Source organism: Mustelus asterias, chromosome 15 (genome assembly GCF_964213995.1).
Source record: "Mustelus asterias chromosome 15, sMusAst1.hap1.1, whole genome shotgun sequence".
Taxonomy (NCBI): domain Eukaryota; kingdom Metazoa; phylum Chordata; class Chondrichthyes; order Carcharhiniformes; family Triakidae; genus Mustelus; species Mustelus asterias.
This window is the reverse complement of record NC_135815.1, coordinates 85,982,679-86,007,420: the sequence shown is the minus strand read 5'-3', so window position 1 is coordinate 86,007,420 and position 24,742 is coordinate 85,982,679. Positions and strand designations below refer to the sequence as shown.

The 24,742-nt window shown below is 41.5% G+C and overlaps 1 protein-coding gene across 11 annotated transcripts in view; it reads right to left on the bottom strand.

Moving 5' to 3' along the window:
* LOC144504621 (pleckstrin homology domain-containing family G member 1-like) overlaps window positions 1-24,742 on the bottom strand; it is a 201,765-nt gene that overhangs the window by 22,328 nt on the left and 154,695 nt on the right. For all 11 annotated transcript variants that reach the window (XM_078230256.1, XM_078230258.1, XM_078230263.1 and 8 more), the window contains 8 exons: window positions 10,337-10,437; window positions 7,075-7,144; window positions 5,831-5,877; window positions 4,635-4,785; window positions 3,605-3,736; window positions 2,302-2,484; window positions 1,003-1,098; window positions 67-153 (listed from right to left, as the gene is read on the bottom strand). In XM_078230256.1, coding sequence (XP_078086382.1) covers window positions 67-153; window positions 1,003-1,098; window positions 2,302-2,484; window positions 3,605-3,736; window positions 4,635-4,785; window positions 5,831-5,877; window positions 7,075-7,144; window positions 10,337-10,437 — 867 coding nt within the window. The remainder of the gene's footprint in view (window positions 1-66; window positions 154-1,002; window positions 1,099-2,301; window positions 2,485-3,604; window positions 3,737-4,634; window positions 4,786-5,830; window positions 5,878-7,074; window positions 7,145-10,336; window positions 10,438-24,742) is intronic.

Here is a 24,742-nt window from a genome sequence, read left to right as displayed (position 1 = left end):
AGAGTATCAACAGTAAACTAGTGCAAGAAGAATCTGAAAATCCAACTTGGTGACCCTGCTTCACACCTTGGCTGGGATCTTGGCCGGGTGATTTTCAAGAATAAGCCTCTTCAGATGAAGAATCCAAAGTCTCTTGTCTTGCATTGACTTGGCCTGTTTGAGAATAAGGATAAAGAGAACCTATGATATCCCAATGCCGAATAAAAACACTGGAAGGCAAGCATGCTTGTTTATCTATTTTGATTCATCCATCCATCTTCACCCAATCTTCCACCACATTTTTCACAAACAGGAGTGGAAATCTGAAAACTCTTCTCCAAAAAAAATCAAAATTAGCTGAAATCAAAGACAGAACAGGATATTTTTTGCTGGAAAGGAGCATCAAGGGATATGGATCAAAGGCAGGTGATGGATTTTTGATACAGTTTAGCTGTGTTCTCTCTGAATGGTGGAACAGGTTTGAGCAGTTGAATCACCTATTCTTAGTCCTATGCAAATAAGAATCTAATTTGCTATCGGAACTTGCCTGGTCTCTTACAACTTCCTCAGGGTTTCCTTTTCCACCATCCCTACCTGGAACCCATTCCAGATATCACACAATTCACCTGGATAGTTAAATCTATGCACCTTAACTCTGCAATTAGGAGAACCTTAATTACAATGGTTGACAGTGAGTGTCAGATTTTAACCTCGAAGACTGGAGCACAGGTTGGAGTGCTCTGGGCCTAGCTCCAACTCTCATTCCTTAGGTGTGCCAATAAGCTCACATGACTGGGCTGGTAAATTTTAACTTGGGAGCACTAACATATAAAAACAGGTACTAAAGAATCAGCTTCCAAGATGCATCATTTCCAATTTAAATTTCCATTTATATACTTTTCATAAAGTCTAGCTGAAGGCTGAAATTTCAGCCTGTTATATTTGGGAAGCCCAGCCATTCAGTACCAGTTGTAGAAACAGATCTGAAACACAGACTTGACAAAATTGGATTGGACATCCTACCTGTACAGTGTGTTGCACTTTGGGATTCTTGTAGTGGAAGACACTGAAACTCAGGGGTTCCTTTGGTATTACCTCCACAAGCATCAGGTTACAACACTGGAGAACAGAGGGAAATGTTAGAGCTAGAATTCTAAATTTCAACTTATTTTCACATGCTTGGAAGGAAAATAAATCGCATTAATATAGCACCTTTCATACCCTTAAAATGTCCCAAAGATTTTGAAAAGTTAGTTAGTAGTTGTTAAGTGTAGTTATTGCTTCTTAGCAAAGCTTGGCAGCTAGATTTCAAACAGCAAGATCCAATAAACAGCATGGTGATAGCAACTGGCTAATCTACGTCAGTGATATTGATTGAGACACCAAGAGAATTCTCCTGCTATTCTTTGAGTAACGTCATGGAAGTTTTAATGTCCATTTGGTAGGGCCTTGGTTTAATGTCTCATCCAAAAGAAGGCACCTCCGACTGTGCAGCACCTCCTCAGTACTGCACTGGAGCATCATTCCAAATCATATGTTCAAGATCAGAAATAAAATTGTTACAAGCTACATTCATCCACAATAAAACTGTGGCGTATGAGAAGACTAGGAATAAAACTACAGTAACTTACACTTATGGATCACTAAAACACAAACCAATGTCCCATAGTCACCTTATGTTGTTCAGTGTCTACTTTGGTTTGAGAAGTGACCAAAAGCTTCTTTTGGTCACTTTGGTTTTAAGGAGCTCCTTAAAACCAAAGGGGTGGAGAAGTTTAGGGAAGTAATTCCAGAGCTTAAGGCCAAGACAGCCGAAAACATGGCCACTAGTCGTGGGAGCAAAGGACATCAGAACTGTGCATGAAGCCAAAACTGAAGGAATACACAGATCAAGAGAGTTGTAAGGTTAGGGAGAGGAGGTTACAAATTCTGGGCATGGTGAGACTATGGAGGGATTTGAATGCAAGGAAGAGATTTTGAATTGTTGGTGGACCAGGAATCAATGCAAGTCAGCAAGCACAGGAGTGACACTATAGCAGGATGTGGGGAGTGTTTTGGATGCGCTGAAGTGAAAGGAAGATGGGAAATCAGCCAGGACAGAAGAATTGAAAACTATGGACTTTTCTGACTTATACTGTAGGCAGTGCGAATAAACAATGCTAATAAGCATAAGGAGGCTTTTAAGACAACATTTTTCGTTTAGCAGAGTACTTCCAAAAACAAACCCCCAAAATTTTCAGGTAAACAGACTAACAGGAGGGGGTGAGGGAGAAAGAGGGGGGGGGGGGATGACAAACACCCCAAGACACATACAACTCTTACCAAAATATGAGCTTTGTAGGTATAAGTCTCTTCTCTTTTTTTAGTGATGAGAAGAAGTTTATCTAAAAGAAACAAAGTGCGTTCATTTTTGGCTCGCTGTATACGAAACGTTCCCTCCAAGACCAGCTCTCCATAGCTGGTCAGGTCTGGACCCTTCCAATTTGTCAGCAGGCTCTGTATTTCCTTAATAAAACAGATAGATGATCAAACATCAGGAGTAAAGAGAAAGATAAACTAACACTATCAAAACATAGAAACCTTTGACCCTGCACCACCATCCAGTTAGATCAGGGCTGATCTGTACCGAAAACTCCTTTTACTCTCCTTGGTTCAATATCCTTAATATCCCATCAATCGGTTTTGAAAGCTTCAATATATTTAAGGGAGAATAATCAAGATTTTTACTACCCTTTGTGAAAATTTACATCCCGACATCATTTCTGAAGGGCCTAACTCTAATTAAGTTTTTGGCAAGTTGTTCTGAAATTCCTCCAGGAGAAATAGTTCCTATCTACACCATCAACTCCTTGAATCAACTTAAAAATCCTCAGTTAGATCTTAATCTTCTAGACGCAAAGGAATACAAGCCTAGTCTATGATTTTACTATGAGGACAGAGTTGCAAAGAATGGTCAAAGCATCATATCTGTGTTGGCTCTCTGAAGGAGCGATTATCTAGGTCACTCCTCCATCTTTCCCCCATAGCCCTGAGATTATTTTCTCTTCAAACAATGATCCAATCTCCTTTCGAAAGACTCAATTGACTCAGGTCTTCACCACTCAGGCAGTGCATTCCAATATAATTCAAACGGGATCTGTACAGCAACCCTTCAAAGGCCTGTTTATCCTTCCTGAGGAGCTGTGTCAAGAACTGACTGGAGGACTTTAAATGGGGTCAAAGCCAAACTGAAAGGACAGAGGACAACCATGTGCCTGCTGTATTTTGGAGATTATTTTTCATAAGATCATCTGTTATTACTTGGAATATAATATTTTTGAGTGTTAAATGCATCACTTGTTTTTAAAACTGTTCATGAAATCCTGTTGCATCTTTATGCGTCACACTGATACTGTGGCAAGGGCGATTGGATGGCTTAACAAACACCTTAACAAAAAGGATATTATGTTTGTGTATAAACAAACACCCCAAGACACATACAAATCACAGTAGTTCCATCTTAACTTATCCCTGAAGTGGCTTAGCAAAGCATTCAGTTGAATCAAACCACTAAAGACTTGAAGAAAAGGTTCATTCACCATCTTCTGTGAACAAATGCCAACTGATAAAAAATTAGAATTATTACCTGCAGCCTTACTGCATGCTCATGCTTTCTCTTCATATCATTAATGTGCCAAGCCACTCTCTGCATTGTGTCAATGGCGTCCTGAACTACATCATAACACTCCGTGTCCTTCTCCAGATGGTTAACTATTTCCTGTACAAAATAACCAAGAGGAAGGTAAAAAGAGTGATCAAAACAAAAAGGTTTGAAAAATCTCAATACAAATGCAAGAAAAATGATTCACACTCGCACCACTCCTTTTATCCCAGCAATACCCTTACAGCTCAAACCCCAGTGAAGATTTACACTGTCTTGACACCAAGACTTCTTCCTTGCGCTGACCAAGTTGCAAACAGCTTTCTTCCACCGGATTTATGAGCATTCACTAGATGCTTTTGCCCCAGCTGATAATTCTCCGAGACACCCAAAAATCTCTCACTATATTACTTCAACTGCAGAGCAAACACTAGTTTCCCAAACTCCATTGCCAGCAGTTTTACAGCATTTCTCAGAGCTTAGAACTCCTTTTCCTTCTTTCTCGGTGTGTGTCACTGTGTATTTTGCTGGGCAACAGCAGAGTTTTCTACTTGTGGTTTTTTTAAAAAACCCAAATTCGCTAAACCTCTAACCCTCTTTTATCCTTCATTTCGAGGGTTGTAAAACCTCATTGAAAGTTGTGCATGTAAAAGCTTAGAAGTGCCCAAAGGATTCATACACAGACCACCACCTTGAAATCTACAGCAAATGAGCGCCAATGAGATTCTCTTGCACAACTAAGGATACTGAAGGTTAATACTGTAAAATTAAGAAGCTGGATTGAGCTAGGTGATTCCTTTCCACCACTGACATGGTCGGATCCTCGCAACAGCTATATTAAGCTCAAAAGATCTTTTGCATCACTAACATTGCTGGATCCACTCAACACTGCAGTTTAACCAGGGAAAGCCTTACAATGAGTGATTTGTTATTTACAAGATACTTCCTGGATACAGACGATTGGCAGCAAAAAAAAAGCCAAACTGTAGATTGAAAATCATTGATAACCACTTACGTGCAAGAGGAGATGGTATTTTAGGATGCGTTGTACTGGTTTGAGAAGGTAGGATCCCAGAGGCAGGGAGTGTTTCAAGGTCTCCTGTCGCTCTCTGAAGAATTTGGCAAGCACTTTGTTTCTCGTACATTCTGTTAACATGGCCACAGATCTGCAATTGACCCACAAAGATTAGTGGCCCTCACTGGCTCCGGTACAAAACAATTTCTGGAATGCATCTTTACTGTCATTTTAGTCTTTGTCTTTCATGTCTTAAAAATATGTTCACAACCATTTCCTGTTCAGATAATCCTAGAAGTTTAATTCTTCCTGACTGATGTTCAAATCCCTTGCATCATTGGTCACCTCAACTACAAGCAGCTTGGTAGATCCCTTGTACTGTTACTCAGCAGCTACAGTGAGCTCAGCAGATTCCTTATACTTAGCAGCTGCAGATCCATTGCAGCATGACTGGATCTCAACAGCGCAGCATACTCCACAGAGTACAGGATTTCATAGATGACACACAATACCCGACTGAAAAAATAAAATGAAATAAAACTTTGGCCCCGGAGAGCACATTTACATACTTTTGTACATTGCACTAAATGTTGTTTTACGTCAGTCATTCAACAAGCTCAATGTTGCATGAAGAATAATTTTCTCTAAAAGAATAAATGATGGACAGAATTGTTTGACATACAAGTTGATAATAGGCTACTGAACCCCAAAAATCAAACTTTTTGCGGACTCAACTTCCAGTCAGCTGATTATGAGGTTTAGCTCCATAATTCTATTGAGGGGGGGGGGGGTCAACAGAAAAGGAAAGTGAAGAATGAACAGTTGAAAGAGATCAGATTTCATTATTTCCTTGAAATAGCAGGATACCCGAATTTGAGCTAGGTCCAAATATGTATCTTCTATACTAAATGGCTGCCTGACACTTTGGGGTCAATTTCATGCTAGTTGGGAAATCTAGGTGATTGGAGCAGGAAATCTACTTTTGCAATTAACACATTATTACTCTATTTATTTATAAACAAGGAGGGCTGTAATACCAGCATTTCACCTGATCTAGTCAACTCCCTGGCAGGGAGGTTGGGTGAAAATTGCTCTATGTCACTCTCAAGATAAAGGAGACCAAGATCTGCACAATATATTAACACTTACGCTTCAGTATGTCTTGGACTAGCCCTCGTGTATCTTTACTAGCTTACCTGGGATAGTTCGTGCAGTACTGCGTGTAGATGTGAAACTCTTCGCTCTGCACAAAGAAGAAAACAAATCAGACACAAGAAATCCAAACAAATTCATCATGTTGATTAAATCAGTGTTAGCAGATCCATGGCTACAGGTGTAAAAACACAGCAATATGGCAGTGAGGATTATGGCATACCAGGATAATCACTCAAATCTTCAGTGGTTGAGCAATCCTGAACCTATACGAGGACAGATTGCATTGATGAAATGGTGTTCTCTAGAAGATTGGTTCCAATTAAGGAGTGAACTAATTGGAGGCGTTTAAGAAGTTTGAAGAGTTGATGGTGTCGATAGAGAGAGAAAAACTATTTCCTCTGATGGGGGAGCTAGGAGGCCTGACAATAAAATTAGAGCTAGGCTTTTCAGAGGAGACAGAGAAGCTGCTCCTCACACAAAAGGCAGTGGAAATCTGGACTTGTGGATAGTTCAATCAATTCAAAACAGTTAACAAGAATATCTCAATCTCCAAGGGTATTGAGAGATATGAAGTGACACCAAGTAATTAAATTTGGAGGTACATATCACTTTTAATCTGATTGAATGGTGCAGCAGATTCAAAGGGCTGATTGACATGCTGGACTTCCAGTGAGGCAGGGAATAGGTTGCTGCTGCAATTGGAATTGTGCAGGAATCTGACCCCCATGCAAAGGGTCTTTGAGGGAAAAATTGTGGTGTGGGGACATATTTGAGGAAACAATCCCACTCTTCCTGGCTCACAAGCAGTGCCATTAAAGGCACTTGGCTTTTGACCCAGTCTTCTAGCCTCCAGTACTGTTTGAGTTTCTTACCAACCACAGTTAAACACAACAGGTTAAACCTAAGGCAGCCAGCCTCATTGAAAATCTTTAGATCACCAACCTGGCTCCCAGGAGTGATTGATTGCCTGACTTTTAAACTTGGATGTGGACAGGTTGGAGGAATGTTTGAGATGTTTAAAGCTTTCAAGTCTCACTCTGACCCTAATCCAGCTGTTTTAGGGGGCAATAGAAGAGGAACCGGCACTTCACTGACAAGAATTTTAACATGTTAATAGATTCTGGTTTAGACCCGAAAACAACCAGCATACCGTTTCATGCACTGACTAAAACATATGGTGGAAATATAAGTAAATCACCTGTACATCAATCTTATACCTATGCATCATATATTTTAAACTGGCACTTGCTCCAGTCTTGCACTGAAAAAGAAAGAGACTGCTTACCTTTGCTACAAAACATTCTGCAATTGCAACAGGATCACTGTCACAGCTCTCCAGATCTTGCAGCAGTTCGCTGTAAGCAGAGAAGAAAGTTACGTTTTACACAGAATCGAAACCGCACAAAGATCTGCTGACTGGTAGTCCGGGACTTGGAATGTTGAGTCAGATGCGTGAGAGTCCAGCTTCACAGTCTCAGGACTTCCCACAGTGCATCATGGTCAATGAAGTGATTTGGAAGTTCAGTCGATTGCTGTAATTTAGGAAACATGGCAAGTAGCTTACACACACACTAGGTTCCCACAAACATAAATGTGGTAATAGGCAGATCATCTGTGTCAGGGATGTTGGCAGAGGGATATATATTCTGTTAAGCATTCCATCCATTACCTGTTGAAAGATATTAGATATTTTCTCCTCACTCATCCCTCTTATTCTCAGTTACTTGTGTATTGCTCGGGGGGCAGTTAATTCAGTTGGCTAGATACAAACATGAATTAGGAGCAGTAGGCTATTTGGTCCCTTGAGCCTGCTAGATGGCTAGCATGTAGTTCAGAAAAACACATAGCACAAGTTAAATTCCTGTCCCAGCAGAGGTAGACATGGGATCTGCCTTCTTGCCCTGCCTGAATGTGGAAGACAATGGCAGGCCACTGAAGAAGACTGCCAAGAAAACAGCTGAGGATGAAACATCAACAAACATGGACCTGCCTTTGGGCAGAACACGTGATGATTTTGCTGTACTATAGAGACAGTAATTTACAGCACAGGAGGCCATTCAGCCCATCCACCCAGGTCAGTTTTGAAATGTGCAATTGACTCAGCATCCATTGCTATTTTGGGGGGGGGGGGGGGGGGTTTCATATTTTAACAACCTTGCCTGAAGAAGTGCTTCCTGAAGACTCCTCAAATAACCTAGCTCTCATTTTAAGATATACCTCCTTCTTCTAGAGTTCCCTAGTTGAGAAATAGTTTCCCTCTAACCTACCAAATCCTTTAATCACCTTAAACACCTCCATTAAATCACCCTTTAATCTTCTATATTCAAGGCAATAATTTATAATTCTGGTGAATATAACTGCACCCTTTACAAAGTCAATATATCCTGGAGGTGCAATGCGCAGGAATGAATGCTATGCTGCAGTTGGTGTCTGACCAGAGCTTTATATAGCTAACTCTGTGCTCTCTTGAAATAAATGCCAATTATTTTTGTTACCATCCACCAGTTAAGCGATTTCTGAACACTGACCATAAATTTCCCTGCTCCTCCATACTTACTAACTTCTCAGTTTATAAAATACCCTGATCTATCTTTCTTAGGTTCCTTTTTATCCCCAAAGCAGATGACCTCATGCTTCCAGAGTTGCCTTTTCACTCAATCTATTAATGTCCATTTGCAGCTTCCTGTGTCTATGATATTAATACAAATGATGCATGTAAACTTGCTTTATACAGTTCTCTGTTCCTTCACAAGTCATTCATAAATAAAAACAGATGGAGATCCTGTGGCCCCAGTACAGATCCCAGGGGAAAAGTACAAATCACACCCTGCCAAGTGGAGTACAGTATGAACCCAAATAGCCTATCTACATTTTTGAAAGCTGTTTCTCCCCTATCACCCCGTCTCCATTAGTCTGGGAGCCAGAATTCCTGGCTGATGTCTCGTCACTGTTACACATACCTTTTAATCAAGCTTCTACAAAAGTTGTTGGGAGTGTAACAGTAAACAGACAAAGAAAGAGAGCAGTGTGCAGCGATTGTAATAATACAGCTGTAAGTGTACTTGTTTTCCAATTTGTGCTCCGAATTCTCATAACAGTTTTTGTCATACAGGCAGTATCAGGTGCCGCTCAGTCTGTTATTTAATGCTTTTTTTATTTCTTCTCTCATGTGACTTGACATGTTCAAGTACACAAAATACTTTAAACAATCAGCTTTGCCTAGGTGGTTACACTTTTGCCTCCTAGGCATCAGTATATTATCCAGGCTGATATGTGCTGCACCATCTGAGGTGGCGTCTTTTAGATGAGATGTTAAACCAATGTTCCCATTTCCCAGGCAGGTGAATGCAAGTGGTTCCATGGCTCCATTGCCCTAGCTGGTATTTACCCTCAGTCAACATCACTAACAGATTGTGTGGTTATTACCACATTGCTGCGGCCAAATTGGCTTCCATGTTTCCCAAATTACATGAGTGACTACACATCAAAAGTACTTTAGTTGGTTGCATAGAAAGCCTAAAGGTCATGGAAAGCAATATAAATCCAAGTCCTCTGCATCTTACTTCATTTTTAATTTAACAATAGTCTAAAAATGAGGAATTATGATTGTTTTATTTGTATCATCACAATTTGGCAGCAGCCAACGTAACAAGTTCAATAAATTGACAGTTTTATCTACTGGGCAGAATTAATAGAAACTTGAATATACTTAAGAAAAAGGTTTTGCAGGGTTATAGGGAAATAGCAGGGAGTGGGATTGATTGAATAGCTCTTTCAAAGAGTCAGCATGGTCACAATGGCTGAATGGCATTATGTATGATTTAATGAGAGGGAACACTAGCAGTGGTGGAAACAGAATCTACAGTAGTTTCTCAAAAGAATCTTATGTGAAAGTGAAAAATTAGAATAGATGTTGGAAAATGAAAAATATAGTCAGAGAGCCTAAGCTGGACAGGGCAAGCAGCCCCTTCTTACACTGTTAAATTCAATAATTATCACTATCTTAATATCTCCTTCTTAACCTTCACAAGACTCCTGATCACCCTTCCTGTTGACCATGTTTTCCTTCCTACACTGCTCATTGATCATAGACGTGGGAAGTATCACTTTCATTTATATAGCACCTGTAATACAATAAAACAACCCACTGTTCTTAATAGGAGTATTATAAAGCAAAATTCAACACCGAACTCTGCAAGGCAAAATGGTTAAATACATGGTAAAATAGATAGATTTAAAGGAGGGTCTCATAGGAGGAAAGAGAGAGAGGCTGAGGGGGTCTGGAAGGGAATCTTGAGGTTCAGACATTGACAGTTTAAGGCATGATCACCAATGGCACAGCAATTAAAATCAAGGATGTACAAGAGATAGTCCCAAAGTCATTATTGCCTTAATCATGAAGTATTGATGATCCAATGCCTTAAAAAAATCAATCCCATTTAGGACAGGAAAATTTAAATTAGAGCCAACTGATTACCAGTGTGTGTTTAAACTGGATTTGAGTTCACCTGCAGGAGTCTCGCTGGGTTTATCTGATTAGGACCTACCTGTTGAAACGATAAATGTCTCTAATGTTTCCAAACAGAGCCAAGCGTTCTTCAGTCCCCAGTGGGAGTCTTGATTGGTCATTGATACAGTCAAGATAGTCCTAAGAACAGAACCGAATCAAATTAGAATACAATTAGAGACAGAGGTATGAGGTGACATACCTAGGTGACATCTAGCCCCACCCTTCTCACGCACCTTCCATCATTTCTTTCCCCCAGATCCAACATCAACAAGCTCCTTGAATTATTCAAGAGTGTTTACTTTTACTCCTCTAATGGAACCAACAGCATCCAACACCTAACACAGTTACATCTTTGCCGGTGAATTTGTACAATGCAAAGCAGTGTGATTACCTATTGCACATGGTGACAACTTACATTTATATAGCATTTTTTATAACCTTTAGACATCCCCAAGCACTTTGCAACCAATTCTGGAATAGTCACTGTTTTAATATAGTAAATAGTCTCACAACACCAGGCTAAAGTCCAACAGGTTTATTTGGTAGCACAAGCTTTCGGAGCACTGCTCCTTCATCAGGTGTGCCCCTGATGAAGGAGCAGCACTCCAAAAGCTCGTGCTACCAAATAAACCTGTAGGACTTTAACCTGGTGTTGTGAGACTACTTACTGTGTCTACCCAAGTCCAACGCCAGCAACTCGCATCATGTTTTAATATAGGAAATGCTGTGTGTAAATTGCTTGCTGCAAGATCCCACAAACATTGATGTGATTAATAAGCAGATAATCTGTTTTAGCGGTGTGGTTCGAAGGATAAATATTGGGTAGGCCATCAGGAAAACTTTGAAATAATGCTGTGGGTTCTTTTGCATCACCTGAGGGAGCAGACAAATGGCCTCAAGTTAGCATCTAATTCAAAAGACATTACCCTCTCCAGTGCAGCACTCCCTCAGTACTGGACTGAGATTTCAGCCCAGCTTTAGTACTCAAGTTCCTATAGTGGGGCTCAACTCCATGACAATCTGACTATGGCAAGCTTACGACCTACTGAGCCACTTCTAATAAGACAAACAGCACAATGCAGCCATGTCAAGACCATCCGTTACCACAGTCATATCATTTAGGCTAATCAACTTTGGCAAAGCAAACCAGACACAGATCAGAGCAGCAGTAAGCAGCAGCTGGCACTTAATAAGGCTTTACTGCATCTCAGAGCTTCTTGCCAAAGTGCTAACATCTGGATATCCTTTCATTAATGGTCCAAAGTCTCCTGTAAATTGCAAATAATTAAGGGGTTAAGATGTCAGTGACTGTGTAATGAAAACATTGGATACAATTTTCTATTGCTGCCAAAACAAAAACATGTACCAGTCAAACCTTCCAACCAACATCCATACAATTGGCTCCTTGCCTGGAAATCAGAACAGTTTGTAATGGACGCAAGATTAGAACGTCCTCTGCTGCCTGCATCTGAACTCTCACCAAGTCTCATTCACTCATTACCCACGCTCATTGGCATCCCATCTAGGAACAGCTCCACTTTAAAATTCTCAACCTGATTTCCAAATCCCTCTGTGACCTAGCCTCTGTATCTCTATGATCTCCTCCAGTCCTCCTCCCTCCTCCAATTCTGGCTTCTGCATCCCTCCACTGGCAGCCGCTGTGCCTTCAGCTACCTAAAACCCAAGCTCTGGAATTTGCTACCTGAAATCCCTCTGCCCCTTTTATTCTTTTAAGATGTTCCACCAGAACTTTCTCTTTGACCCGGTCCTAAAATCTTGATTTGGCATCAAAAGTTCTTCGATGGTCTTCCTGCAAAGTGCTTTGGGACATTTTACTCTGTTTAGTTTATAAACACAAATTGTCTTCCAGCAAACTATTCTGTGTGTGCAACAGCCCCTTTTCCTTTACAAAGCACAAAACATGGAGGAAATCATTTTAGTGTTCTGTAAAAGCCTGGCAGCATTCTTGTGACACAAGTTAAAGTAAGGTTCATTTAATAGTCACAAGTAGACTTACATTAACACTGCAATGAAGTTACTGTGAAAATTCCTGAGTCACCACATTCCGGCACCTGTTCAGGTACACTGAGGGAGAATTTAGCATGGCCAACGCACCTAACTAACATGTCTTTCAGACCGTGGAAGGAAATTGGAACACCCGGAGAAAACCTCCACAAACACGGGGAAAACGTGAAGATTCCACACAGGCAGTTACCCAAGCCAGGAATTGAACCTGGGTCCCTAGTGCTGTGCTAACCACCGTGCCATTGTGATCCACACTGGCCAGCAGCACTCTGTCGCGCCTAATGGTATTGGCCATATTCATTTGTTAGCAGTATATCCAAAAGGAGCACAAAGTGATCCTTTGTCCATTGTACACAATGCTTGCTTCATTTCACTGTTGGGATACAAACAGGTGGATTTTTCTTTACTTTGCTGCCCAACATTGGTGCGATGAAAGAGTGGCAACCTTGAGCAGCACACCATGGAGAACACCCATTCTTCCTTCCAAGAGTGCCACAAGATCTCTTCCCAAAAGAGAAATGCCCTTGACTTCAGCCCTCATATGAAGGATGGCACCTCCAAATGTACATACACACAGCACGGCAGAGGTGTGTCAGCCTCTGAATTCTTGGCTCAAATCTCTGCAGATTTAACTCAATATTCAGACTCAGGTGAAAGTCAAATGCCAGTCTACTGTATGACAGCCCTGACTCTTGAATACATAGAATTGTCCATGTAATAGGAAGCATCAATGCAATCACTACAATAGTAGTAGATAGAATGATGTTACATTGATCCAATGAGAGATTGTGATGGATATCCAATTGCAACAGGTAAACCATACAGGGCCCATTATACTTAAAACTTTTTTTTATACACTTATAAAAATATCAAGCAAGCTCTAGAAACTAAACTACTGTAGGTTAATGATAAAGGAACAATTAAAGGACAAGTGCAGACTAGAGGTCAGTTTGTAACTGGATCCGAAAATAGTTTCTTGACTGATAGAATTACCACAAAGTATTTTACCATGTCCTTGCATCAAATGGAAACCATGATCCATTCTGCACGCTTTGATACTGACAGCGATTGCTGTTGTATGGCCCACTCCCTCATGGGAGCTCACCTGTATCACTTGTTGACAAAAAGCAAAGTTATTTTCTGGCATGCATCAGATCTTCAAGGAAAGGAAAGAACAAATTTGCATTTATATAGCACCTTTCGTAAACTCAGGACATCCCAAAATGTTTTATACCAAATAAAGTACCTTTTTTAAAATAAAGTGCGGAAAAAGTCACCAGGTTTGGAGCATCCATGGAGAAAGAGTCACGTTATATTTGGTAGTAATGGGGAGCAGGAAAGAAGGGCCCTAGAGAATTGGATATAATCTGAAACAAAACATTTTTCAAAAGTTTATTTAAAAGGGGTAAGACATGACAGGAGAGCTCCAAGCCATGGTTTGCTCCTCTTTCTCCCTGTGGCAAGCTGGGGACAGTTCCTGCACACATGCTGACCCAGGGGACTGGAAGTGTCTCCAGCTACAGCTCCTGGAAGCTCGAGTTTCAGAGTGGAGCAGCGGCTGGAGACACTGGAGCATCCGTGAGTCAGAGTATTGTGGATAGCACGAATAGAGAGGTGGTCACACCGCAGGCTCAGGACAGAGTGAGAGAGATAGGCAGGTAGTGCAAGAATCTCCTGTGTCATTCCCATACAAAACAGATATACCGCTTTGGATACTGTTGAGTATCTCTCTGGGGAAAGCAGCAGCAGCCAAACTCGTTGCACCATGGTTAGTTCTGCTGCTGAGCGGAGGGGTAAAAAGTGTGCCAGTGCAATAGTTATAGGGGATTCAATTGGAAGGGGAATAGACAGGCGTTTCTGTGGCCGCAAACGAGACTCCAGGATGGTATGTTGCCTCCCTGGCGCTAGGGTCAAGGATGTCTCAGAGCAGCTGCAGGACATTCTGAAGGGGGAGGGCAAACAGCCAGTGGTCACAGTACACATTGGTACAAACAATATAGGTTTAAAAAAAAGGGATGAGGTCCTAAAAGCAGAATTCAGTGAACTACCTCAAAAAGGTAGCAATCTCAGGATTACTACTACTGGTGCCGCATGCTAGTCAGAGTAGAAATGACAGGATATATCGGATAAATACATGGCTGAAGAGATGGTGTCAGGGGGAGGATTTCAGATTTCATAGAATCATAGAAACTCTACAGTGCAGAAAGAGGCCATTTGGCCCATCGAGTCTGCACCGACAACAAATCCACCCAGGCCCTACTCCCATATCCCTACATATTTTACCCGCTAACCCCTCTAACCTACGCATCTCAGGACACCAAGGGGCAATTTTTTTTTAAGCACGGCCAATCAACCTAACCCGCACATCTTTGCACTGTGGGAGGAAACCGGAGCACCCGGAGAAAACCCACGCAGACACAAGGAGAATGTGCAAACTCCACACAGACAGTGACCCAAGCCGGGTCCTTCTTCACCTGAAGGAGGTTGAGGCTCCGAAAGTTAGTGCTGCCAAATAAACCTGTTGGACTTTAACCTGGTGTTGAAAGACTTATTACTGTGCTTACCCCAGTCCAACGCCAGCATCTCCACAAACTAATATGCCAGGGGATGGGAACCTATGTAAGGAGTCAGAGAAGGAGGGAGCAAAGACAAAATGTGGGGAGAAGGTTCCAAATCCATCAAAAATCAGGAATAAAGTTAAAAGGAAGGAGAACTCAGGAGATGTTATTAATGGAAGTATTAGAATTCAAAAAGATGGTACAAAAACTAGCATAAGGGCACTTTATCTGAATGCTCATAGCATTTGAAACAAGGTAAATGAGTCGACGGCACAAATAATTGCAAATGAGTAAGATTTGGTGACCATTACAGAGACATGGTTGCAGGATGGTCACGATTGAGAGTTAAATATCCAGGGTATCAGACTGTTCAGAGGGACAGACAGGAAGGTAAGGGAGGTGGTGCAGCTCGGATATTTAAGGATGACATCAGGGCGGTAGTGAAAGGCGATACAGGTTCAATGGAAAAAAGGTTGAATCCATTTGGGTGGAAATTGGAAGTGAGAAAAAGTCACTGATAGGTGTAGTCTATAGGCCACCAAATAATATCACGGTGGGGCAAGAAATAAACAAAACCTGATGCACGTAAAACTGGTACAGCAATTATTATGGGGGAATTTTAATCTACTCGTCAATTGGTCAAACCAGGTTGGTCAAGGCAGCCTTGAGGAGGAGTTCATAGAATGCATCTGTGATAGCTTCCTTGAACAGGATGTAATGGAACCTACAAGGGAGCAAGCCATCCTGGATCTGGTCGTGTAATGAGACAAGAATAATTAATGCTCTTATACTTCGGGATCTCTCAGAAAAAGCGATCACAATATGGTTGAATTTAAAATACAGATGGAGTGTGAGAGGGAGGAGTCGGCTAATGTAGGCTGGGAACAAAAATTTTATGGTGGGACAATTGAGGAACAGTGGAGGACTTTCAAAGTGATTTTTCACAACGCTCAGCAAAAGTATATACCAGTGATAAGGAAGGACTATAGAAAAAGAGATAATCAGCCATAGATATCTAAGAAAATAAAGGAGGGTATCAAATTGAAAGAAAATGCATACAAAGGGCAAAGATTAGTGGGAAACTAGAGGATTAGGAAATCTTGAAAGGTCAACAGAAAGCCACAAAAAAAGCTATAAAGAAAAGTAAAATGGATTATGAGAGTAAACTAGCTCAGAATATAAAAACAGATAGCAAAGGTTTCTACAAAAACATAAGGGCGGCACAGTAGCACAATGGTTAGCACTGCTGCTTCACAGCTCCAGGGACCTGGGTTCGATTCCCGGCTTGGGTCACTGTCTGTGTGGAGTTTGCACATTCTCCTCGTGTCTGCGTGGGTTTCCCCCGGGTGCTCTGGTTTCCTCCCAGTCCAAAGATGTGCGGGTTACGTTGATTGGCCAGGTTAAAAATTGCCCCTTAGAGTCCTGAGATGCGTAGGTTAGAGGGATTAGCGGGTGAGTGCCAAGGCAGGCTGGTTAGATGTTCCATTATCAACTTTCTCACTCTTCCAAAGAAGAGTTTATCATCTGGATATGATTCCACATATGGCAGAGACATTACAGCTCACCACCCAGTCCTTTATCCCAACTGCCATATTCTTCATGTATGCACGATACAAAATAATTAGAATTAGGGTTATAACCAATTCCTTCTCCCTCCCTAATCCAAGAAAATGGAAATCAAAGAAAAAAAAGTGTCCTTAACATCCTAAGACTGGCCAACTCACCACCACCCAGCAGTGAAAATGGAATTCTGTAGATCTACATAATACTATTGATGTAAGCATTCAAAACAAACCAATTGGTCAAATGGATGAAGGGCTGTAGAGAGTGGGCGAGGTGTGGAAGACCTAACCATTTTTTAAATACAACTAGGCCAAGTCCTGGAGAACTGAGGCAGTCCATCTAACCAGCCTGCCTTGGCACTCACCCGCCCCGATGGCCGCATCCCATCTGTTTGCTGTTTGGGACACCACCCATGTTTGCAAACAACTTCTGTGCAAAAACACAACACAGCAAAGCTTGCACAGGGTGGAGGAGTCTGTTGGAAAAAGCAAGGAGAATGAATTCAAGGGCATTCTTTGCCCTTTTTAAAAAAATAAATTTTTACTCAATTCTTAAAGATACAAAGCCAATGCTCAGAGTGGAGTGGGAAGATCCAACTTATCAATTTCCATTTAGTGACAAAGCCTTTCAGTTTGAGATGCATACAAACAGTAATTTTATGATTTTTCCCCATAACGTTTTGAACTTTGGCAAATCCAACAAGGTTTTGGTCAGGCTAAGGCTAAAATAGGAGCACAATATTTGATCCTTTCTGTCAATGATGGTTTTAATAGTTTCTTCCAATGTACTCCGAGGATCAGCAACCAGAGAACGCAAGTTTATAATCATTGAAGAAGAACCTGGAAGGGGGTCGAAATGCTAACATAACAGCAGAAAAGATTTACTAGGATGCTACTGGGACTTGATGGTTTAAGTTATAATGAGAGGCTGGGTAGAATGGGACTTTTTTCCCTGGAGCATAGGAGGCTTAGGGGTGATCTTATAGAGGTCCATAAAATGAGGGGCATAGATCAGTTAGATAGTCAACATCTTTTCCCAAAGGTAGGGGAGTCTAAAGCTAGAGGGCATAGGTTTTAAGGTGAGAGGGGAAAAGATACAAAAGGGTCCAGAGGGGCAATTTTTCCCCCCCCCCACACAGAGGGTGGCGTGTGTCTGGAACGAGCTGCCAGAGGTAGTAGAGGCAGGTACAATTTTGTCTTTTAAAAAGCATTGAGACAGTTACATGGGTAAGATGGGTTTAGAGGGATATGGGCCAAATGTGGGCAATTAGGACTAGCTTAGTGGTTAAAAAAGGGCAGCATGGACAAGTTGGGCCAAAGGGCCTGTTTTCATGCTGTAAACCTTTATGGTTCTATTTTACAGAGCAAGTCCATTTGATTATAGAATGCTCAGCTTGAAAAGGAGATTCAATTGTAATTTTTTTGAAAGGAAGCTGGATATATGCTAAAAAACACAAAAGTACAGGAGGGCGATGGGAGTGGATCAGGTGTGAAACTATTTGATATCGATTTCAAAGCCAGCTAGATATCTTCAAGATTCTATGATATATTTATAATGAAATTCTAAATACTTAGAGATCATGAAACACCAGACGTGACAAAACTAATGCCATCTAATCCAAACAGCCAGATTGTTAACATTCAGTTAAATCTTTGGGGTACCCAACTCAATAGTAAATCAAGTCCCAACTTGGATAGGATTCAACCTGCTTCCCAGTGACAATTCCTTCAACTTATGTTCAGATTTTCAAACATTAAAATACATATTGACACAGGCACGCACAAGGGAAACCCCCCCCCCCCCCCACCTTCAGCATCAAAGTACTGCCACCCAGGCCCAGACAAGTGTCTGTTGAAAATTAGACTTGGAATATCAGGGATTATCCCACGTGCTTCAACTTTGTGACATAAAGGCAAAGGCTGAACAATTTGCATTTCAGAGCTATTCAAATTCAACTGAACTTTTATGCAAAAATCAGAGTGTAGACACACAAAAAGCTGCATTTTGTTGCTCCTACAGAACCTATTGATATCTTGAGTTGGCCACAATGGAAAGAATCAGAATATATGAAAGCAATGCCCTTATTTTGATCCAATGTGAATAATAGCATAAACTTTCGCACACTGAGTAATCAAAATATAAAGTGGTGTTTGCATGACTGCCAGAAACAAAACAAACTAGCAACTGGCGTCAAGTTCACCACTTACCAAACATTGAATCAACTCCTGACATGTTAATAGAATGTTACAAGCTCTACTGAAGTGTTCCTTCTCATTTCTTTATCTCAGGTTAAATCACCATCAGTTATTTCTTCCCCTCAAAGGGAAGAGTAAGCCTATGGCCATCTGAGACTATGTCAACATTACCTTATTCTCTCCATTGTTGATATGGCTCTGCAAGTCTAATCTTTGTCAGTCATCTCTTCACTTTCTAGGGTCTCCTTTCTCCCCATTTCTCTCTTGCTTAAGCAATGTCCAACCTCATCCTTTCTCCAAATTTCTAAAAAAAGCATTCAGTAAGGTGCCACAAAGATAAGAGCTCATAGAATTTGGGGTAATACATTGGCATGGATGGGGGATTGGTTGATCGATAGAAAACAGGCCTTTTTCCAAGTTGGCAGACAGCGAATAGTTGAGTGCTACAAGGAGCAGTGCTGGGGTCACGACTATTTACAATCTATACCAATGACTTAGCTGAAGACAGAGCAAGGTATTCAAATTAACTGCTGATTCTCAAATTCATTGTGGGTTAGTACAAAAGTAAACAAATCCAACCTGATCAGTTGCCACACCAGCCGTCCTCAGCAAAGTGGTTAAAGGGGTTGTTGACAGTGCTACCAAGCGACACTTACTCAGTAATAGCCTGCTCAGTTTGGGTTCCACCAGGGCCACTCAGCTCCTGACCTCTTTACAGCCTTGGTCCAAACATGGACAAAGAGCTGAATGACTGCCTGTCCTTGACATCAAGACAACATTTGACAGTGTGCGTCGTCAAGGAGCCCTAGCAAAGCTGGAGTCAATGGGAATCAGGTGGAATACTCACCACTGGTTGGAGTCATACCTAGCAGAAAAGGATGATGATTGTGGTTGGAGGCCAATCAGCTCAGAACATCACTGCAGGAGCTCCTCAGGTGTCCTAGGACTAGCCATTATCAGCTGCTTCATCAATGACCTTCCTTCCAACACAAGGTCAGAAGGAGGATGGTCGCTGATATTTTTATAACATTCGTGACTCTCGAGATACCAAAGCAGTCGGTGTCCATATGCAGCTAGACCTGGATGACATTTAGGCTTGGGCTGATAAGTGGCAAGTAACATTTGTGCCACAGAAATGCCAGGCAATGATCATCTCCAACAAGGAGAAAATTCAACCATTTCTCCCCCGCCCCCCCCCCTACCATTCAATGGCATTACAGAATCCCCACTATCAACATCCTGGGGGTTGCCATTGACCAGAAACTGAACTAGACTAACCATATAAATGTTGGGCTACAAGAGCAGGTCAGAGGCTAGGAATTCTGCAGAGTGTAACTTATTTTCCGACACCCCAAAGTCTGTCCACCATCTAGAAGGCGGAAGTGAGGCACGTGATGGAATATTCTCCACTTGCCTGGATGAGTCGAGCTCCAACAACAGTCAAGAAGCTTGACACCATCCAGGACAAAGCAGCCTGCTTGATTGGCACCCATCCACCACCTTCAACATCCACTCCTTCAACCATGGTGCACATTGCTGCCACTGTCCATTAATCTACAAAATGCACTATGTAACTTACCAAGGCTCCTTGGACAGCACTTTCCAAATCTGCAAACTCTAGGATCAAGGGCAAATGCATGGAGCATCACTAATTGCAAGCTCCCCTCCATGTCTTCCCGATTTGGAACTATATTGCCACTCCTTCACTGCTGTTGGGTCAAAATTCTGGAACTCCCTTCCTAAGAGCACTGTGGGTGTAACTACATGGACTGCAGCCAAGGCAGTTGCTATTTTTTTTTAAAGAGCAATTAGGAATGGGCAACAATTGCTGGCCTAGCCAACAACACACGCATCTCATGTGAAAAATTTAAAAAAGGTGGAAAAGTAAACTCTGGGCAGGACAGAGGCACTACAAAGAAATGTAGACAGGTTCAGCGAGTGGACAACAAGATGGCAGATGGAGTAAAATGTAGGGAAGTGTGAAGTTATCCACTTGGTCATTAGAATAGAAAAGCAGAATATGTTTTAAGGGAGTGATACTTGTAAGTGTTGATGTTCAAAGAGACTGGAGTGTGCTCATACAAGGAATGCAGAAAGTTAACATACAGGTGCAGCAAGCAATTATGAAGAAAAATTGCATGATGGCCTTTATTGTAAGGGGATTGGAGTATAAGAATACAATTACTACATGGCTTGTTGAGACTACATTAGGAATACCATGTGTAGTGTTGGTCCCCACAAAGATATACTTGCATTGGAGCAAACTTTCATTAAACTGGTTGGTCCCTGGATGAGGGGGTTTTCCTATGGCGGGAGGCTGAGTAAATTGGACTTATATTTTCAGTAGTCAAGAATGAGAGGCAATTTCATTGAAACCTACAATGAAGGAACACAATAGGGTAGGGTAGACACAGATTGTTTCCACTGGTTGGGGAATCAAAAACAGGGGGTGCACAGTCTCAGATTAAGGGGCCCCCAAGTGGAGGAGAAATTTCTTCGCTCAAAGGATTGTGAATCTTTGGAATTCTCTACTCCAAAGGGTTGTGGATGCTCCATTGTTGAATACATTGAAGGCTGGGATTGATGAGGTACAAGGCAGATGATAATTGTGAATTGCAAAAAAGATAGCGATAGACTTCAAGAGGATGCGGATAGATTGGTTGAAAGGGCAGATTTGCGACAGTTGAATTTAATGCAGAGAAGTTACATTTTGGTAAGGTTAAATGAGAAGAGACAATATAAACTATAATAAATAGAACTAATACAAGAGGTAGAGAGGTTGTGAAAATGCTGGTATCCATTACTCAAATCCTAACAATACAATGAGAAAATCAGAGTCAAATGTTTTATGAAAATAAAATGGTGTCCGAGACAACTGTTTTGAGAATGCAACCAAGAGGGTAGACAAAGGGGAGACAGTAGATACAATATACATGAATTTCCAAAAGGCATTCAATAAGATGCCACACAAAAGTTTAATATGTAGGCTATAGAGGAGATAATATGGATGGAGGAGTGGTTAACAGATGGCACACAGCAGGTAGAAACAGGCAAGTTGGCAGGCTGAAACCCATGGAGTGCCACATGGAATAGGGCTGTGGCCTCAGCTATCTATATCAGGGATCGGCAACCTTTGGCTTGCAAACCAAATGTAGCCCAGTATGGAACCAAACATGGCTCTTTTGTCATTTTCAAAATAGTTGCAACTTTTAAAATTAAAATTCAAAATCTTAAAGACATATTTACTCATGTCAAGATGGTCTTTGTCTATTTCACCTTAACTGTTCATTTTAACAACCACCCATCCTCGCCACTTACTGGAGTCTGTGCATATTCTCTTTTTATTCGCTTGGTTGAGAAATCTTTCCACCGTCATGTGTGATGGTGAACTCTGACCCCCAACAGGAAAATGTCAAAAGACAAATGACAAGTATCAAAATTTAACGTATTTCTGAGTCACATCCAAGAGACTGCCTTCAAACAAAAAAAAAATTTAGAACAGCAAAAATGTGCAGCATTTGCTACAAAACACCTACAGGGTGACAAGCAAAAAAAAAGTCCAAGGAGCTGCAGCAAAAAATAAACATTCAGCTAAATAGCCTGCTGACCTAGTCAAAAATGAAAAGGTGTGAGCTTAAACTCTGCAGGCCCAATAAGCACAGAATCACTGTGGCACAATAATTAGCACTGCTGCTTCACAGCACCAGGAACCTGGGTTCGGTTTCAGCCTTGGGTGACTGTGCAGTTTGCAAGTTCTCCCTGTGTCTGTGGATTTCCTCCAGATGCTCTGGTTTTCTCCCATACTACAAAAGGTATGTAGGTTAGGTGGATTAGCCATGGTAAATGGGTGGGGTTACGGGAATGGGCCCGGATAAGATGCTCTTTTGGAGAGTCAATAGGCCGAATGGCCTCCTCTGCATTGTAGGGATTCTATGGTTCTATTGTTCGAGAGGGGAAGCCTTTCACCAATGGGGATTATGTGAAGAGATGTATGCTAAAAATCAAAGTGGGTAAAAAGATGCAGCAGCAGAAGTCACATTAAAGAAAATTTGAGTACAACATTTCATTTACATCATTATTAATCATACAATATCAAGTTTTATATTTTCAGTCATGCAAATAGGTGTTCTTCTAGTGGCTCTTTGTTAATGACTTGTTCTTCAGATTGACTGCCTGGTTTGAAAAGATTGCTGACCCCTGATTAATATCAATGGCTTGAACATAGAGACAGAGTGCAATGTATGCCAAGTTAACTGACAATGCAAAGCCCAAGTGGGAATATAAGCTGCGAAGATAATGCAGAGGCTGCAAAAGGGATAGACAGGTTAATGGGCAATAAGATTGCAAGAGAATTTAATGTGGGGAAAAGTGGGGTTTGCTTGGTTAGCAAGAGTATAAAAGCGGAATTGTTTTTAAAAAGGTGGTGTGAAGGTTGTACAAAGACTTGCACATACTCATACAAAGGAACAAAGTTAGCATGCAGGTACAGCAAGCAATTAGGAAGACCACAAAGACATTTATTGAAGTACAAGAAAGTCTTGCTACAGTTGAATAGGGCTTTGCCGAGAGCACACCTGGAGTATAGAGGTTTTGTCTCCATATCCAAGGAATGATATATTTAGTTGAAGGTGACATAGCAAAGGTGCACTAGATTGATGCCTGGGAGGAGATGTTTGTCCTTCGCTGAGAGACTGAGTAAATTGAGTCAACATCATCTCGAATTTAAGAAATGATTTCAATTGAAACATAGATTTAAGGGACCTGACAGGGTAGACACCAAGGAGGGACACAGTCTCAAAATAAGGGGTTGATCAGTTTGGACTGATAGGAGGAGAAATTCATTCTCTTGTTGACACTGTTGAATTCTATACACCAGAGTTGTGGATGCTGCAGCATCTACACTCACAACTGGGTAGATATTTGAACACTGAAAACCGAGTGATACACAGAGCAGGCAGGAAAGGAATTGAGAAGATCAATCATACAGAAGAGACTCGAGGGACCAGATGGTCAACTCCTTTTCTTATATTCTTCTTAAACTGGAGCTTACACAATTCTAAAGTGGGTGCAAGAACAGAGACCAGGAGACATGTATCATAAATTGAAGATGGCAAGACGGTTAAGAAAGGGGATAAAATGGACACAGGACCCTGAGCTTTAGGAAACTAAATTAGCATCCAAGAGAAATAATTTGCAGGGTTACTGAAGGGCACAGAGATTGGACTAGGTAAGTTGGATCTCAGAGGCTCTGCAATGGGACTGAATCCACAACATTCTGGTTCAGAGACAATAGGGGAAAAGGGTTGTAAGTGCTACAGAAAATCTTGCCAGCAAAATGAACAAGAATATTAGGAAAAGGTAGCTTTAAGGAGTTTCTCAAAAAGGAGGAGTGGTGCAAAGAGACTTAGGGGAAGAAATTTCAGAGCTTATGACCTAGGAAGCATATCTACCAATGGAGGCGTGAAGAAATCTGGGAAGCTCAAGAAGTCAGAATTGGAGAAGTGCCAAAATTGAGGTTAGAGAGACAGGGATGCATGAGGCCATTTATTTATTTAGCAAATCCAGTGAGTAGTCTGTAAAAAGGGGACACTCCTCTCAAGTGCTTAGCAGGTTTGTACTAAGGCTCCAGGAGTGGGGGTGCCTGAATAGAGGCCTTGGCCTGTCCTGAACCTGTTTAACCAGGATTGCTATTGCCGTGGTAATTCAAAGCCTGCCAATTAATAGGTTGGATTTGTCAGTAGGAACTGGTTAGTGACTTCCCATTTCTTTCTCCAAAGGATATCTGCTGATAGATCTCACTCAGGAAGGTGCCTCAGATAGGGTGCTGAGATGGAAGGAAAGCAGTAGGTGCGTTTAACTGGTCGTCATGGGACTGGTGAGGTGCAGCATGGATGTTTCAAACCACTCGAGTGTTTTCATCCATGAATGGATGTGTCAGGGAGTGATGTTTGTGGGGGCAGGAAGCCAGAGGTCAGGTGTTGAACCAAGGTTCCAGTTATGATGCACAATGAACATAAAGTACTCAATGGAATGCAACAATCAGTTGTCTACAAGGTGCACAGTATGATAGATAGATTGGTCTGAGTGTTGTGGCAGCAGTGA